A 16,008-nucleotide genomic window follows, 5' to 3' on the forward strand; every position below is an offset into this window, starting at 1 on the left:
CTTATATGGAAAAAGTACCACTTCTAATAATTCATTTAGCTGTTGATAGGTCTTGGACATATTGATTAATTTACATTATTTAAAATTGGTGCTTTGAAAAAAATTGAGAGGCACATCATGATTACTTAAAAAAATTATAGAAACAAGACTTCTGGAAGGAGTTTGCTATGCACTCAATTATGAAAGGAGTAGACAAACTTTCAAGCTTCTGAAATTGTAACATTGATAAAGTCACGCTGTCAAGTAGAAGTATATCAGTGATAATTAACAATACTCACATCAGGGAAAAAGCAAAACTAAAATATCAATTAACATCACTCAACAAAAATAAACACAAAAATGTTCTTTATTTTCTTAAAATATATATGATTGGCATACCTAAACATAAATAAATTCAAGAGAAAAAAAGATTTTCTTGTATGATTTCAATGAAGCAAAATATGTTCAAAGCAGGCTAAAATAACAACTGTTGCCAGAGATATATTTTTTTATTTTGACATCCAATTTGTACATAATTCAAAAACAATAGGGTGAACAATAAATTTACCATATTCATTTATTTTCTTCATTTGACAGCTGTTGCACTACAGATCATCTTTTGCCTTTAATATATTTTGCACATTTTCTATTTTTTTGGCAAAACATTACCTTAAGATAAAAAACCTAATGTGCATTACAAAAAAAAGCCAGCAAATTTCTTTTTAAAATACATTAGGAATTATTTTATTCTGTGTTCTTTGCTAGTTGTGTCTTATACGAAGCTTTTGACTTTATATACAAATCATATATGGCGTGGCTTTATAACAAATTTAAAGAACTGCACAAAAGAAAGACAAATCACTGATAGTTGAATGTTTATGGCATTTCCATTACAATGTAAAAAAAATACATAAAGCTTGGAAATGTGGCTGTTTTGATTGAGAATCCTGACCATAAATGTGTAAGAGTTAAAATGCCTCCAGAGGGCGCAGCTGTTCCTTTGACATCGAGAAATTTTAAGTGAGAAACCATGGCAGACAACCAAACGTTTCCTGAAAAATGTATATCTGTGTGTGCAATCAGTCTTCGCATACCAGATCAGAAATGTACACAGAACCTTTTCAGCAATGTACAGTCATCACTTTTGACAGGAAACTGCAAGCATAGAAAAACACAACCAATGCACTTATTGTGTTCACCATAGAAAACCACAACAATCACATTAAACAGAGCAGCAGTTCACTGACTGTAGTTCCACACAGAATATTCACAGTTCACTTCATCAAATGTATAATTTTCAAACTGGCTCGAAATCCCTGGAGTACATAGAAAACCAATGATGAAAATCACAAAATAACAGTTGTCTGATGAGTAAGAGTAAGGACATATTGTAGGATATTTTTTTTTTATTTATATATTCCATCATAAACAGGAAAGCTATACTGATGTAGAAAGATATTCCACAAAAGTTCTGCTAAAAATACATGCCAGTCAAGAAGTCACTGCAAACTAGTAAAATGTAGACACCAGTGAACATAAGTCTCCTCTTTATATTGGCTCTCAGGAACATATATATAAACAGTCTAGTTTAAAATGTAAAACAACTCTACAATACAAACCTAACTACCCTCAGCGGTGGTAAGAAATGTAAATCCCCCTGGGTAACATAGACATGCTTACCATTTGTCAACAGCACTTTCATGTTTCTCCTGCAATGCATTTTAAAAGCCCTTTTCAATATTTTCCTTGTCCTCTTCTCCCAGCAACACTTGCATTAAATGGTAAAGAATTATTTTAGGAGAAAGACAAAGCATTCAGCTTTAGACTTCACCACAGGGAAATACCGTCCCAAGTGTACCCATTTGCCAAAGTACATAGATGCTCTGACATAAACACATACCACAAGACCATTATGTGTTGTTGCTGTATTTTAGCATAACAGCAGACAAGGACATGTTGGGTTTTTTAGGCCAGTGTAACCTTTATTTCCATTGTCCTGTCTTCAGCATTGAAAATTATGTCAACAAATGACTGTATATATAGTCATTTTACGTAGACTCTCTGGGAATGCCTCGGTGGAAGACCACTGATTGCCTCTGTTGAAACTCTTGCTTCCGCCTTTTCTTCTGGTCCCAGTGGCACAGCAGTATCATCTTAAAGGTTGTTCGGAAAGTCTTGTTGCACAGAGCGTAGCACATGGGGTTGACTGTGCTGTTAACGTAGCACAGCCAATACCCTACTGCCCACAGGGTCTCTGGGATGCAAACTTTACAAAATGCTGTGATAAGCACCATGATGTTGTATGGTGTCCAGGTAATTATAAAAGCAAGCAAGATGGCACTGAGTGTTTGAGCAGCCTTCTTCTCCTTCACTAAAGACATTCGTTTCCTCTTGGTGATCTGAGTACGGGTTCGCATGGCAAAGCGCTTTGCCATTGTGGCTTCTTTGAAAGACAGTGGGACAGAGGAGGACTTTGTGGCTGTGCAGGTGGCAGACCTATCAATTGTAGTTGTTGATTCAGTGCCATCCAGAAACCCTTGGCTAGACTTTGCTTGAATGGTGGACATTGACTGTGTTTTGCGTGAGCTGAAACGTTGGTGATAGCTATTTCCTGTATTGTTTGTTCCCTCGGGTGAAATTTCTGTGGCATTCGTGGTAACTGTTGACAAGCTCTCTTGGCTGAATTCAGCTCCCCTTAGTGGGTCCTCTTCTGAGGCTACATCCAGATCCTCACATGATGTAAGCTGAGAGTTGACGGCAGCTTTAATGCCAGGAAGGCTGAGGACAATAGAAAAAATAGCATGACTTTGAGAAATCATCTCTCTTCCCCCACAGTCCTCATCCTCTGAGGAACCAGAATGGTCCAATGAGGCTGCTGCATCATTGTTGTTCCAGCTGTCACTGCTGCTCTGGTCTGGATCACGATCCCCCTGCCGGATACTACCAGGTCTCCATGACCGAACCCCTGGCCAGCAGTGGAATCGCCCAACCAGCCTCTGACATGTACTTTTTTTCTTAGGCAATCTGTTCAACTCATAGCTACCACAGCTCCTAGAACTTCCAGTCTGATGTACAAAATTAGCTTTCTCACCCCTTTTATTATTTCTGGCCCTTCCTCGTATCCCCCCACGACATTCTGAACCTTGAAGCCCAGCTAACTCTTTTGAGCGGTTCTGTGTTTCCTTATAGATACGCCAGTAGAGGATACTCATTATTGTTACAGGCAGGTAGAAAGCCGCCACTGCTGTGCAGAAGGTTGTAATCGGCTCTGTGAGGAACTGGATATAGCACTGATTGTAGGGTACTGTCCTTTTACCAACAAAATATTGCCACAGAAGTATGGCAGGGGCCCACAGAACAAGTGATACAAGCCAGGCTAGGCCAATCATGATTCCAGCCCTCTTCGTGGTCCGTTTGGCACGGTAAGTCAAAGGTCTGGTTATTGAAAAGTAGCGGTCAAAGCTAATAACCAGAAGATTCATAACGGATGCATTGCTTGCAACATAGTCAACTGTCAGCCAAAGGTCACAGGCCCAGGTGCCAAGGGCCCAGTAACCCATTATAAGGTAAACTGTGTAGAGATTCATGGAGATTACTCCTATAATAAGGTCAGCTACAGCCAAGCTCAATAGGAAATAGTTGTTGACTGTCTTCAGCTGCCGATTAACCTTGAAAGACACCACTACCAATATGTTGCCAATGATGGTGACCAGTGACAGGGTGCCAGTCAGTAAAACAATGAGGACAACTTGCCACACAGGGTGGCCACCAAGAGGGTCAAGGGCTGCTGTTTCATTCCCTGCTTGATGAGTGATGTTAAGCGGTTTGTTGGTGAAAGAGGAATTCTCATCAATCACCATCCACGAGACTCCTTCAATCTCTCCACGATGAAGTGTACTGGATTGAGAATAGGCTCCGGCCACTCGTGGTGATGGGTGGGCAGTCAAGAGGAGACCAGGGTCTGTGATGTTGGAGCTCATTGTTGTGTTCTGGCATATTCTGTAGAGACAGGCAGAAAGAGAAGGGGGAATATATGAAATACAGGAGAAAAGTGGACAAAGAGGGATACAGTGGAGAAAAAATAAATGCATGAGAATAGCAAACAATTCTAATAACATCCAGCAGGTGAGGCTGTAGGCATACACAAAAAAATCTGACAAAACTGTTTGACTAAGATGTTTATCTTTAATACATCCTTTAAATATACATATGCATTTTACAAATTACATACACACTGCCAATGTAGTTCCATATAACATTATTACAACATAACATCTAAACCATATTTTACATCTGTAGAAAAAGAGTATTTTCACTGCAAGCTTTTATCATGAAATACAGCAAAACCGCGGATAATTAATCTATATGGTTTTATACTTAGAAAAACTTGCTTTTTGTGTATAGATCTCAGCACTGAAAATGTACCTCATGACACTGGGTGGATAGAATCCATAAACACCTTTTTTTTTTTCAACCTGCCAAAACATTGCTCTTTGTTTGGGAGCAAAACTAAGTTCATATGAAAATGCAACCAAAAATGTACAAATAAAACTGTTCTTAAGACATTTTGTTGGATGTTCTTACACTAGCTAAATTTAACTAACTTTACAAATACCCCAAGCCAAAACAAGATGTACTGGATATACATATTTATTGAATAAAATAGGATTAAGAAAATACTGTGTTAATGGAAATTTCATACTGTTGATACTCCTTACTGTTACTTCAGTTTAACCATTTTTTTTAGATGAGAATTGTAAGAACTTTTATTTCATAATTAATGCCTTTTATGTCCCCAGAGATAAAATACCAGGTGACACCAAGGCCCCTTTCCTTATGGCACTCTTCAAAACAGGAGGGAAAACAGAACATCATTTTAATTTAGAATGGGTTTTCACAAACGATACAGTCTGGAAAAACCAAATTAAAAATGCAAGAGACTGAAAGAGACTACATCTAATTTTTTTTAGTTTTATAATGTAAAGAGTCAGATGTATTTCTAAATGATTAACAAAAGATGTCAAATTACTCAAGTTGTCTAACAAAATATATATTTAAATATTAGAATATGTAACTTTTTAATTGTTTTTCATAATTAACCAGTACAGTTATTTACATTTGAAGTAAAACCTTTATGCTGTACTCAAGAAAAAAACACGTAATCCTGCAATTTCTCTGTCATCATTTCTAGTCGCACAGTTTAAAGAAAAAAAATCTGTGGTTTCTAACTGTACATTTGTACAACCATGATTTCAAACCTGTAATTATGGGACGAAGGCCATGCCTTCCATTTGGCAAAAAAAAAAAAAAGATATAAAAAATGCACAAAGAGGTTCACAAAGAGTTGAAGTAAATGTTCCTCAGTTTTATTTTATAACTATTCAAAACATGAGATTGTAAAAAGCAGTATAAGCTGTACTGATTTTGGGAATTTGTATATGCTTTTAAAAAACAGACCAAGTACCAACCTGATCTGACACTAAGAAGAAATAAAACCACCCGAGTTTGATAAAAAACCACCATGCTGTTATCAACCCCATCAAACAAGGATTTCAGATCACAGCTGCCCCATACTGCTCTAAATGAAAATAGCTCACGCAAAATATCATAGTAGAAACAAGCTTTTGAAGCTGAGAGTGGCACCCGTGCCTAAACCCTCAGACTTCCCACAGAGCTGTTAAATAACCCTAGTAGCCAGCAGCGCTCCTAAACCAAAACTAAACACACCCTGCCACAATTATTATCAAGAGACCCTCACCCCCTGCTGTCCATGGTAGAAACACGTACCACCTGATGATTCATGCAAAAATACAGACAGATTTTTCCAGTCAAATCACTTTACTCTGTACAAGCATGTTATTTTGCATATTGTGTGGAATATCTGTGCAAAAATACATTGCATGCATGTACCAAAGCAAAGGGCTAAACAGAAACGCCCTAACTTAAAAGAAAAATTAGAGAAGTGTTGGAAAAACAACACACATAAAAGGAGTGCAACATTTATGACAGATGACAAAAATTACAAGCCTCTTAAGAGAACAAAGGCTACTTTGTACTTCTACAACTCATATTTTACACAGGATATGATAAAGGAATGCTACAGTGTAAGTGAATGGTGAAAGTCTCTTAATTGGTTTAGAAAGACAAAATGTCCGTGTGTAGATATGAGATGTAGTAGAAACACATTTTTAGTTCTCAACTTGGCATGTTATCAAGAGAGAAGAGACTACAAATGAAACACAAATCTGACAGCAAAACAAAAAAATTAATTAAACATAAACCCCAACATGTTTCTTTTTTTTTTTTGCAGATTTCATACATGAGTCCTCTAGAGTAGCTGGTCATTTTCTTTTTTAAATAGTAGAAGTCAGTCCCTTAATATGGAGGACCTAGACAGTCACTGAAAAATAGATCTTCCCATTTAAAATTAATCATTGAATTCCTATTTGAAAAGCATTTTCTAATTGCACAATTTAAAATAAATTTAAAGGAGGAATTGTAATTTATTAATCCATTATTAATTACTGGAATCTGAAAATGTAAATTCCAATCCTGTTTTTAAATGGGTATTTGAAAATCTGATTATAAATATTTTTTTCTAATTAAACATTTAGAAAAGTTAATCATTATTCCATTTTCATTTTATTTTTCAACTTACAATTTCAAATTCTTTTTGACATTGTATTTTCTTTTTGCACAACCCTTTCCATTTACCTTTTTAATGACCCTTCTGCTCTCTGAGCTAATTAAAAAATTTCTTTCAACTTTTTCAGTGACCCACTAGATCCTCCACACCTTAAATCCACATATATAAAACTCGTGCACAGATTGCTTTATAGAACTTTGTATTTTTATGAAGAAAATCGAGCCTGAGTTGTAAAATGCAACATTTCCAGATCTAAGGACACTACATAAAACTGTCTGATAGCTGTGTGTTTAAATGAAAAAAAGAAGAAACTGAAAAAAGACGCCTTTCTGTTATGACAAAACTTATGCTTAAAATTAAACTGTGAAGTACAAATTTGTGTAGCATTCTCAGTTACACTGAGATCAGTTCTCATTCACTGTGCTGCAACACAATATATTCCCTTTTCTGTAGGCACTGTGTCCCAGCATGGTTGGACTGCACAACCCAAGCCATTTCCAAAGATCTATCTAAATTGGGTGACTAGGCCAGGTGGTGGGAGCTAGTCTGATTGCTGTTCTATCAAGTTTCTATTTTCAGCTACCCAATTTAGCAGAGCACTAATACAGACATATGAGGTACAATATGGACATTTTGGTCTTCATTTTCTCTTTTATGTAAGATGCAATTTCCGCTTAAGCTATCTGCAAACGGACATCTGATGAGAGTAAAAGGGTCTTTGCATTCATCATAATCAGACATCTAAAAAATATAGATATATACAGAATATACAGAAGAGAAACAAGTGGACTATTTGATCATCCATGCAAATGACAAAAAAGCATCTTGCTTAGATTTAAATTCAGCGTAGTAAATATTAAGACCAAAGTGTAAGCTTCAAACACCTTCATTTTTTTTGTTACATGCTTTACATTGCAAAAGTCTTTAGATTGGTTTTAATACATTTGTTTCAGTTGTAAGCAATGCTCTTTAGTTTGTCAGTGTTTTTTTATTAATCAATTTGTCACTTTTGCTTTGCAATTGTGACAAATTTAGCTTCTCTTCCTCCTTTCTTTCCTTCCACAGCACATTGGAGGGGGAAAATTGACTCCAGCCAATCTCCGACTAGAGTGGCAGATTTTTACATTTTCTTTAGTTCTTTAGTTATTATAAAATATATATATAATATTTTTTCTAATAATTTCAGTGATTCCTCCTGCTTTTCAAATCAATCTATCCCAACCAGGTTAGATTTATGCTAGGGCTACAACTAACGATTATTGTACAAATCAATATGTAAATAATTTTTTTGATTATTTGATTAATAATAAAAGGTATCAAAAGGTTCTTTAAAGAAGACTTTTTGCAAAATTAAACTGGTTGAAACAAACTTTTCCACTCAAGGAGTTCTGGATAGAGCATATTGACAGAAGAAAAATATCTTTATCTCAAAAGCAAAATGTGTACATATGATTTACAATCTTGGTATAATTACTGCTATAACTGGTTGGCTTTGTCAGCTAAAGGCATGTTTTTGAGTCTCTATACTCCAGTGGGCGATTATTCGATTTCTTAATTTGTTGACGATTATTTCAATATTAGATTAATCACAATTAATCCGATTAATTGTTTCAGCCCTAGTGTATGCACATTTGGATCAATCTTCACATGCAATTAAAGGTACTGTGAAATCCGCCTTTGTCCAATTTTGGCACAGAGAGAATAGAGGAAATATTTCAAGACCCCTGTGAATGAGCTTAGCATTTCTCAGGAAGATTTATATTACACAAAAGTACTCTATACATCTGCATCTGTCAAACTGCTGACCATTTGCAATAATCCAACAATACACATATTCTATAAAATTTACTATATGTATAAACAACAGCCATCTTGAAACACTTAAAAAACATACCCAGCTAAGATACAGAACAATCAAATCAACTAAATCCCAGAATAGAAAGATTGGAATTCACTAATATACAAACTATTCTGATTCAAGTCAGAAATGCTGTCAAAATGAGTAATGAGAAGATGGTATGTTGATTTATTCTTAATTGTGGCCTTTCTCTAAACTTCAGCTTTAACACAGGGCCTTCTAAGTGGAACTTTTAGTATGTGTAAGTTTTGCAGTCAATCATTGGTTATGATCCCTTCACTGAGATCTTGGATATATATATATATATATATATATATATATATATATATATATATATATATATATATATATATATATATATATATATATATATATATATATATAAAGAAAATATAGAGGCATGCCTTGTAATTGATGCCCTTTTCCAGCTGCTAGATTTGTGATCACAAAATTTTTTCTTTCCCTGAGTATGGCTAGGCTACCCAGCACACATAGGTCCATCTTGTATAATCATTTATCCATGTCTATGCAAGCTTTTAATTTATGAGGCTAATTCAGTTGGGAAGAATTATGGTACAGAAACTAAATTGGCCAAACATATATTGTTTAATCCTCCTTAATTAGAATTTTCTGAGTAAAGCCTCTAGCTGTTTTTAAATGTTTGATGGCTTGATTAACATTAGCAGACAAGCAAGAAAGGATACACCACATCTACTACAGTTTATACTGATTAAGGGGGAAGACTGGGTGGTTTAGGAATGAAACAGGAATGAGCCTATGAGTGCAACATAACTGTTACAGTATTGATTTAGTCTACACAGTATGAGAAAGAAGTCCTGCTGGAAAGTACAAACTATATTACTTTAAGCCAGGCATGGTATCTTAGATTTCCAAACAACAGATCAATTAATGATAAATGTTCAACCGCAATGGTTAATTTGTACTTAGGGAATGAGGCTGTCATGAATTTATCTTCCTTGCAATGAAGTGGCGGTTTGATATTTACAGGATATTGACTTTTTCATCCATCTTTTACTGCAAACCAAAATAATAGATTGACAAAATAATCCATAGATCAAATCTATTTTCCAAAATCAAATAAATACAAACATACACAAGCAACATGTAGTGCGGTGGGAGATCAATAGATCCACTGTATGAACTGGAGTTTTTGTTGATGTTTGGTCGAAGTGGAATGATAATAATAATTATTATTATAAGTAGCATTAGTTGTAGTGCTGGTACTAGTAATTGTTAAAAAAAAGTAATAATAGCATTAGGTAACAGCATTAATCACTTATCATCCAACACATATTTTCTTCTATCTAAAAAAATAAAATAACAGCAGCCTTACAACACCTAGCACTTAGACTTTCTTCTTTACTTTACTCTACTGTACTAATTAGTAAATTTTTATTTATTTTTTTCGTCTTATGGCATAAATACTAGCTTATGAAACAAAACTAAAAATAAGGGTAAAAATGATAACACTTGCATCTGATATACTGTAGAGCTTCAATTATATTGGATAGAGTATCACCCTCAGCTCAATGGTATACATTTCGTATTGTTTGTTTTTTTTTCGCAAAAGGTAAATTTGAAAGTCCACCTCACCGCATACTGAAGATTATCATTAATGTAGAGCATGAATAATAAAGGTCCCGAAACATAGCCCTGTGGGACACCCTTATTGCAAGCTTAAGATGTTTTGAGATGTTTATTGAACTTTGCACTACACATGGTCTCTAAGGTACGACTTTATCCACTCCAGTACACGGTGAGTAGCACAGTGTGGTTCATTGTTTAATCCCCTCCCTCACAAAGTTAAAAAAACAAGGCACCCACAACTCCACCTTTGTCTTCGTTTGCCTTTACATGATCTGTAAAATAAGAAGAGCCACCCCAGCAGAAGAGTTTGTTCGGCACCCAACCTGCATTCGATCTAACCGTTGTTTTCTTCTTTATTTTTTGGGTTTTATAACTGTTCAATCACGACATTGTTGAAGACTTCTGAGACTGCGGTAACTATGCTGAAGGGTGTGCTGGTGAAGATTGTCAGTCACCCAGGTCATAGTTATTCCAAAAAAGTAAAAAAAAAACAATCCACTGGACATTGTTTCCAAGTTTGAAGACGTTTCGCTTCCCATTTATTTGTATATATATATTAGCATTCAAAATGTCAGAGATAGCATTTAGTTTGAGCCTTCATAGAGTGGACCAAAAAACAAAGCCTTGTTTTGGCTTACAACCCCCCTTTCAGAGACACAGACCTAAAAAACTGCCCATTCCTAAGGGGCAGATCCTTTCGTCCGGTTCAATTTGGATGTTTTCTAAACCACTATTTAAAGCCTCGAACGCAACACTATTTCTGCCATTTTGAATTGAAAAAGCTTCCTGGATTGGAAGCGAAATGTCTTTAAAGTTGGAAACGAAGTGGATATTTTTTTTTTTTGGTATTCTGATAGGTCTAATACTTCATACATCATGTTGGTTTCTTCTTTTAAATATTGCAATAATAACTGCAGAAAAAATGGTTAAAAATGATTTAGAAAAAGTAAAAATAAATGCAGAAAAATATACCTTCATAATTGTTAATAAGAAATATTGTCATGTGTTTTCTACTTATTTTACTGTAAAGCCCTAACAAAATGCAACAAATTAGGTGTTCTCACTAGTAGTAGATCACTGCCAGTCATGAGCATAAGGTGATACATTTATAATCCTATTTGAAGCAGACAAAAAAAAAAAAACACACAAAAAAAACAGTTAACCTTAATTAGATCCATTTTCATGTAGATAATGGAATACATTTGAAAATAGCTAAACCATATTACTGACATTCTTTTTATTTCTATGTAAAATGGGTTGAAGACCAGAGCAAAGTTTTTTTTTTTTTTTCATTGCACATGTTAAGCTTAATCTATCACAAACTGGTGATGATGTGTTGCTGCAGAGGATAGTGGAAGGGCTCGTGGAAATGCCTGAGGCCATCTGTCAGGTACTCGGTGCTGACAAGAACAAGCATTTAGTGATTTTTTTGGCAAGGAAATTGCCTGAGTACATAAGGGATGTCTTAAAATTTTTTAAGTTCACAGCTTCTTAGTTTAGCCAATTTCAAATGGGAAAGTTTGATGTTTGGCCTCTGGAGCTCTTAATCTAAATAAGGTAGAAAACTGTGTGTGATGGAGAGTAACAATCATACTCTGTTATTGTCAAAAAGAGGAACAGAGTCAAAGCTGAGAAAATGGAAGAATCAAGCCATTTTATTTCTGTAGATCTCTTCTGTTAGTAAGGTTGGAGTTTCTTTTGTAAACACAAAATACGGTTCAGTAAAAGTGCACAGGACTATAGAGGAAATACTTTCCAGGTTTTTTTCCCCGTTTTCAGTGAAAACAAAGGTGGACAGGCATGCTTTTAACTTGTCTTTCGGGTAGCTGAATTCAGATTGTGGTCAATCAAATGAAAACATTGTCAAAAGTCTTTAAAAACAGCTATGAAAATATAACATGACAAAAAAAGTGCATCATTTTTCCTGAGCCGCTCAGCATCCCCAGCGATGTACATGATAGCACTCCTGCACGGACAACACATCGTCTAGGATCTGGGCTGTGTCCACCCTAATCAATATATAGGGCTATAAAGTGGCTATGTCATTTTAAACGAGTGTCCACATCTAGTGGACGAAAAAGTAGTAGACTTGAAATTTCCCACAATGGAGGTTAAAAAGTAGCTTCTCATATAAATTATACAAGAAACAAGTGAAGGCAAACATTTTACAGGGGAAAAAAAACACAGAATAGTGAAAGAATAGTATGTCAAAAAGAAGAAAAAATAAAACTAAATAAATTGAGAACTTTTCAATTTGTCAAGAGCATATTTTGTTTTAATTGATTTTTGTTCTTCATGTTTCTTTTTATTGGGATGTTGTTTTTTTTTTACGTTTTTTTCCCTCTTAATTTAATTAGGTCTTCAATGAAAGGACAAGTCACTGTTTCCAAAACAGCAAATTGGCTGCTGGGTGCAGCTTTTCCTACGTCTCAGACCAATTCTACAGCTAGACTGCCTGGAGGAGGTTTACCATTCAGAGCATGATACCAAGGTACCTAGCCTGACCAAGAAGGAACCCAGCTTCATGGTACCAAAAAAATCAGTGTTATCCTAAAGTTGTCTCGTTACCCAGTAATCCTTTCGTGGTATAGTCCCCTGGTCCACAGGGTACACTGCCCTACTACCTTTAGATGTTTCTCGGCTTAAACACACCTTATTCAGATGAGTGCAATTCAGCAAGGCTTGTTACTCTGCTATCAACTGATATCAGGTGTGTGAAAGCTGGGAAACATGCAAGACATGCAGGGCAGTGTGCCTTGATGACCAGGGTTAAAAAACACTGATCAAAGGGAAATACCTGGGATTCCTATTACCAGGGCAATACCAATCCTGGGGCTTTACACCCCAGGGCTATTATCCATCCATCCATTTCCCGTCAGACTAATCAAAAGTGGGGTCGTGAAGGGTGCTGGTGCCTATCTCCAGCTGTCAATGGGCAAGAGGCGGGGTACACCAGTCCATCGCAGGGAAACACATAGACACACAGGACAAACAACCATTCATGCACACACTCACACCTAAGGATTATTTAGATAAGCCAGTAACCTAACAGTCAGGTTTTTGGACTGCAGAAGGAATCCGGGGTACCCGGAGAGAACCCACGCCTGCATCTGGGAGAACATACAAACTGCATGCAGAAAGACCCCGGGAGGGGAATCGAACCCTGACCCTTCTTTCTACAAGGCAGCAGTGCTACTCACTGCATCACTGAGCAGCCAGGGGCTATTATCACACCAGTAATTACTTGTTCATGGACATGGAATAAAAATTCTAAAACAATCTGATAAGTTTAAAGAAATTTACAGTAGTAGCCATTCAAAATTTCCACACTTTCCTTGATGGGCCCTTGGCTGGTCCTTGGTGGTCCCCCACAAATTCCTCTTTAAACATCTATCTTTGTGCAAAAATATTTTTTCTGTCATGATTTGTGGACATTAAGATCTAAACAGAAGCACGTTCTCCTGGTCAGACCCTGTAATTGAGTGAAACGGTGGAGTCAGAGTAAAAATATATGCAGGCCCAGGACAAGGAGGGGTCACTCCAGTTGCTGGAAGTTGGAGGGGATTTTTTTTGGGAATCCAAAGGAAATGGGCTGTCATTAAGCTGGCATTTGACTGTGAAGGGCCATTTTGAATCGCCGCTACAGTATAGCATGTTTTACATAACTTTTTTATGTGCATTTGATCCCCTGCAATACTATCAATATACTTGAACAGGTTTTTACTTTTTCACAAGCATGAAAAATAATGTGTGAGATTACCTCCATTATTATCAGACAAATTTTTAGTTTTAAGAATTTATCACTCGGTGTTCACTGACACACAAGGTTCTGAGCTTTCACTCACCAGAGCTGTTTTTCTTCAAGTATCTTGTAAATATTCTTGACAGAATTCTTTTATTAGTCATAACTACCTGTTATCTCATGCTGATGGTGTGCTGACTATTCAGTGCATTAATGTTTTTATCACCCCTAAGTCTTGTGCTTTAATGACGTGTCTAAAAGCCTGTGTGTTTTATGAATGATACAATGCAGCATTATGCATAATTTTATAAAGCTTTTTAAATAATACATTCTAAACCTTGTTTAACAGCAATGGGCTGTATTTTTTTGTAATATTTTTTATTTCTTTTGGCCCTGGAATATATTATAGAAGACATTGTATAGATATATAAAAATGACACCTTCTAATTAGCTGGCAAGTGCAATGTAGCCACATTTTATCCTTTTTCTTACAGAGTAATTAGGTCCTCATGACTTATACTTTAAGCTGTTGGTTATTTCAGGAGGTGAAAGTTCAGCTCACTCTTCTTGTTTTTTGTTAAATTCTGTTATTTCATTTTCTAGGTTACCACTACTTTCATACAATTCCATTTACAATATCATGGAATACAAATTTAGCAAACCTTAATAATTAAGTTTTAGTCCTAAAGTCGACAACTTGTGAAAGTTGAGTTGTCTGTAAATGAGTTCTGTAAAATCTTCTCTTTGCACAGTGAAAATTTTAACTTAACTGCAAAGAGCTGCTTTTGAAAAAAAGATTGGTTGAGGCGTGCAGCTTTGGACCTAAGAAAAAAAATTAAAAACAAACAAAGAAAATAGCTACCCTTCTGCTCTAATAAAAAAAACAGAAGAATTTCTTAAGAATAAAATACAACACAAAAGCACATTTAAAGCTAGATGCCAGAATTCCCATTGCCTCATCTACTATTTAAAATACTTAGGATTCAACTGCCGATTGCACAATGCATTTAATGCTTCTGCATAGTTGGCAAAAATAGCAACACTAAATGTTACAAGTTTGCTGAATTCTAACTGTGATCATGGTGAACTTTTCCTCCCGGTGATTTAGAAAAAGAAAGAAGAGAAAGAATTTCTGACACTTGCTAAATACCAGGAAGCTGTTCAGCATAATTATTCTGCCCAACCTTGTTTATTCTCATTTATGAATACAGCAGCCAGGAGATCTGCTTTTATTGAGGTGTCTTCTTTTACAGCAATCCAGATTACTGCGCGGTAGTCTTGATTCCTGCTTGCACTGGCACCACAAGCCATAAACAGACTGAAGGCTGACAGTAGCTTAGTCTGATAAAATAACGATGTGAGAAGTAAAATAATAATCAGAAAGAAAGGTTACGTAAAGTGCCAAGGAGGCAAAGCTTGAACTCCAGCCAAAACATGGCAGTTGGAAAGATCTCTGTTGAATTAAGAACAGGCTGGCAGAGTACAAGAGCTGCAAATAGCAGCGTTAGATTTAATAGAACATTTCTGTTCTATGTCCTCTTGTATACTTTTTAGAAACAGATTTTGTTTTGATTTATCAGTTTGTTACTGAGATTATATATCAAAGGAAAGGTCCAATCAGCAAGGAATGATGAATGGATCATTATCTTCACCTAAAACTAATACATTTGAGGTTATTTAAAGAATTTAGTGTTAATCAATAAAAAAAATAAATAATAAATTTTCATCATGATCACTGAGTCCAGGACCAGCCATTTTAGCCCAAATATAGTAACACCGCTCTCCTGACATCTTCCGGCAGTGATGTCACAGTGCTGTAAACCTAGCGCCATTGTCCCCGCTTTACAAGCAAAATCAATGGGAACTAATAGACACACCTGCAGTCAACAACAATTATTTAAGATTTAGCTCTTGTAATTCACAAGAGCTATAGTTAAACTGACAATAAACATGTGCATGGTAGTTGGATATTGCAACACCTTGGCTTAAGGTTATAAAAAAATTGTTATTTCAGCTTTCCGATTCATGATCCTGCATGGATGGGTTACTGCGGTTCCGGCCGTTGGAATGCAAACTGGAAGAGGGAGGATTTGCCAACGAACTTCTGGCCACAGAAAATATGTAGCCAACATTTCGAAGAAGAAGAATGTTTTCAAGATCACTTGGATAACAGCC

General features: G+C 35.9%; 1 protein-coding gene across 1 annotated transcript in view; it reads right to left on the reverse strand.

Annotated features, from left to right (window-relative positions):
- Window positions 1–469: 469 nt before the first annotated feature.
- Window positions 470–16,008, reverse strand: part of chrm3a (cholinergic receptor, muscarinic 3a) — a 137,701-nt gene continuing 122,162 nt past the window's right edge. The window contains exon 3 of the mRNA XM_038293907.1: window positions 470–3,978. Within this exon, the coding sequence (XP_038149835.1) occupies window positions 2,028–3,959 (1,932 nt within the window). The 5' untranslated portion in view covers window positions 3,960–3,978 and the 3' untranslated portion in view covers window positions 470–2,027. The remainder of the gene's footprint in view (window positions 3,979–16,008) is intronic.

Source organism: Cyprinodon tularosa, unplaced genomic scaffold, assembly GCF_016077235.1.
Source record: "Cyprinodon tularosa strain WSP-4 unplaced genomic scaffold, ASM1607723v1 ctg331, whole genome shotgun sequence".
Taxonomy (NCBI): domain Eukaryota; kingdom Metazoa; phylum Chordata; class Actinopteri; order Cyprinodontiformes; family Cyprinodontidae; genus Cyprinodon; species Cyprinodon tularosa.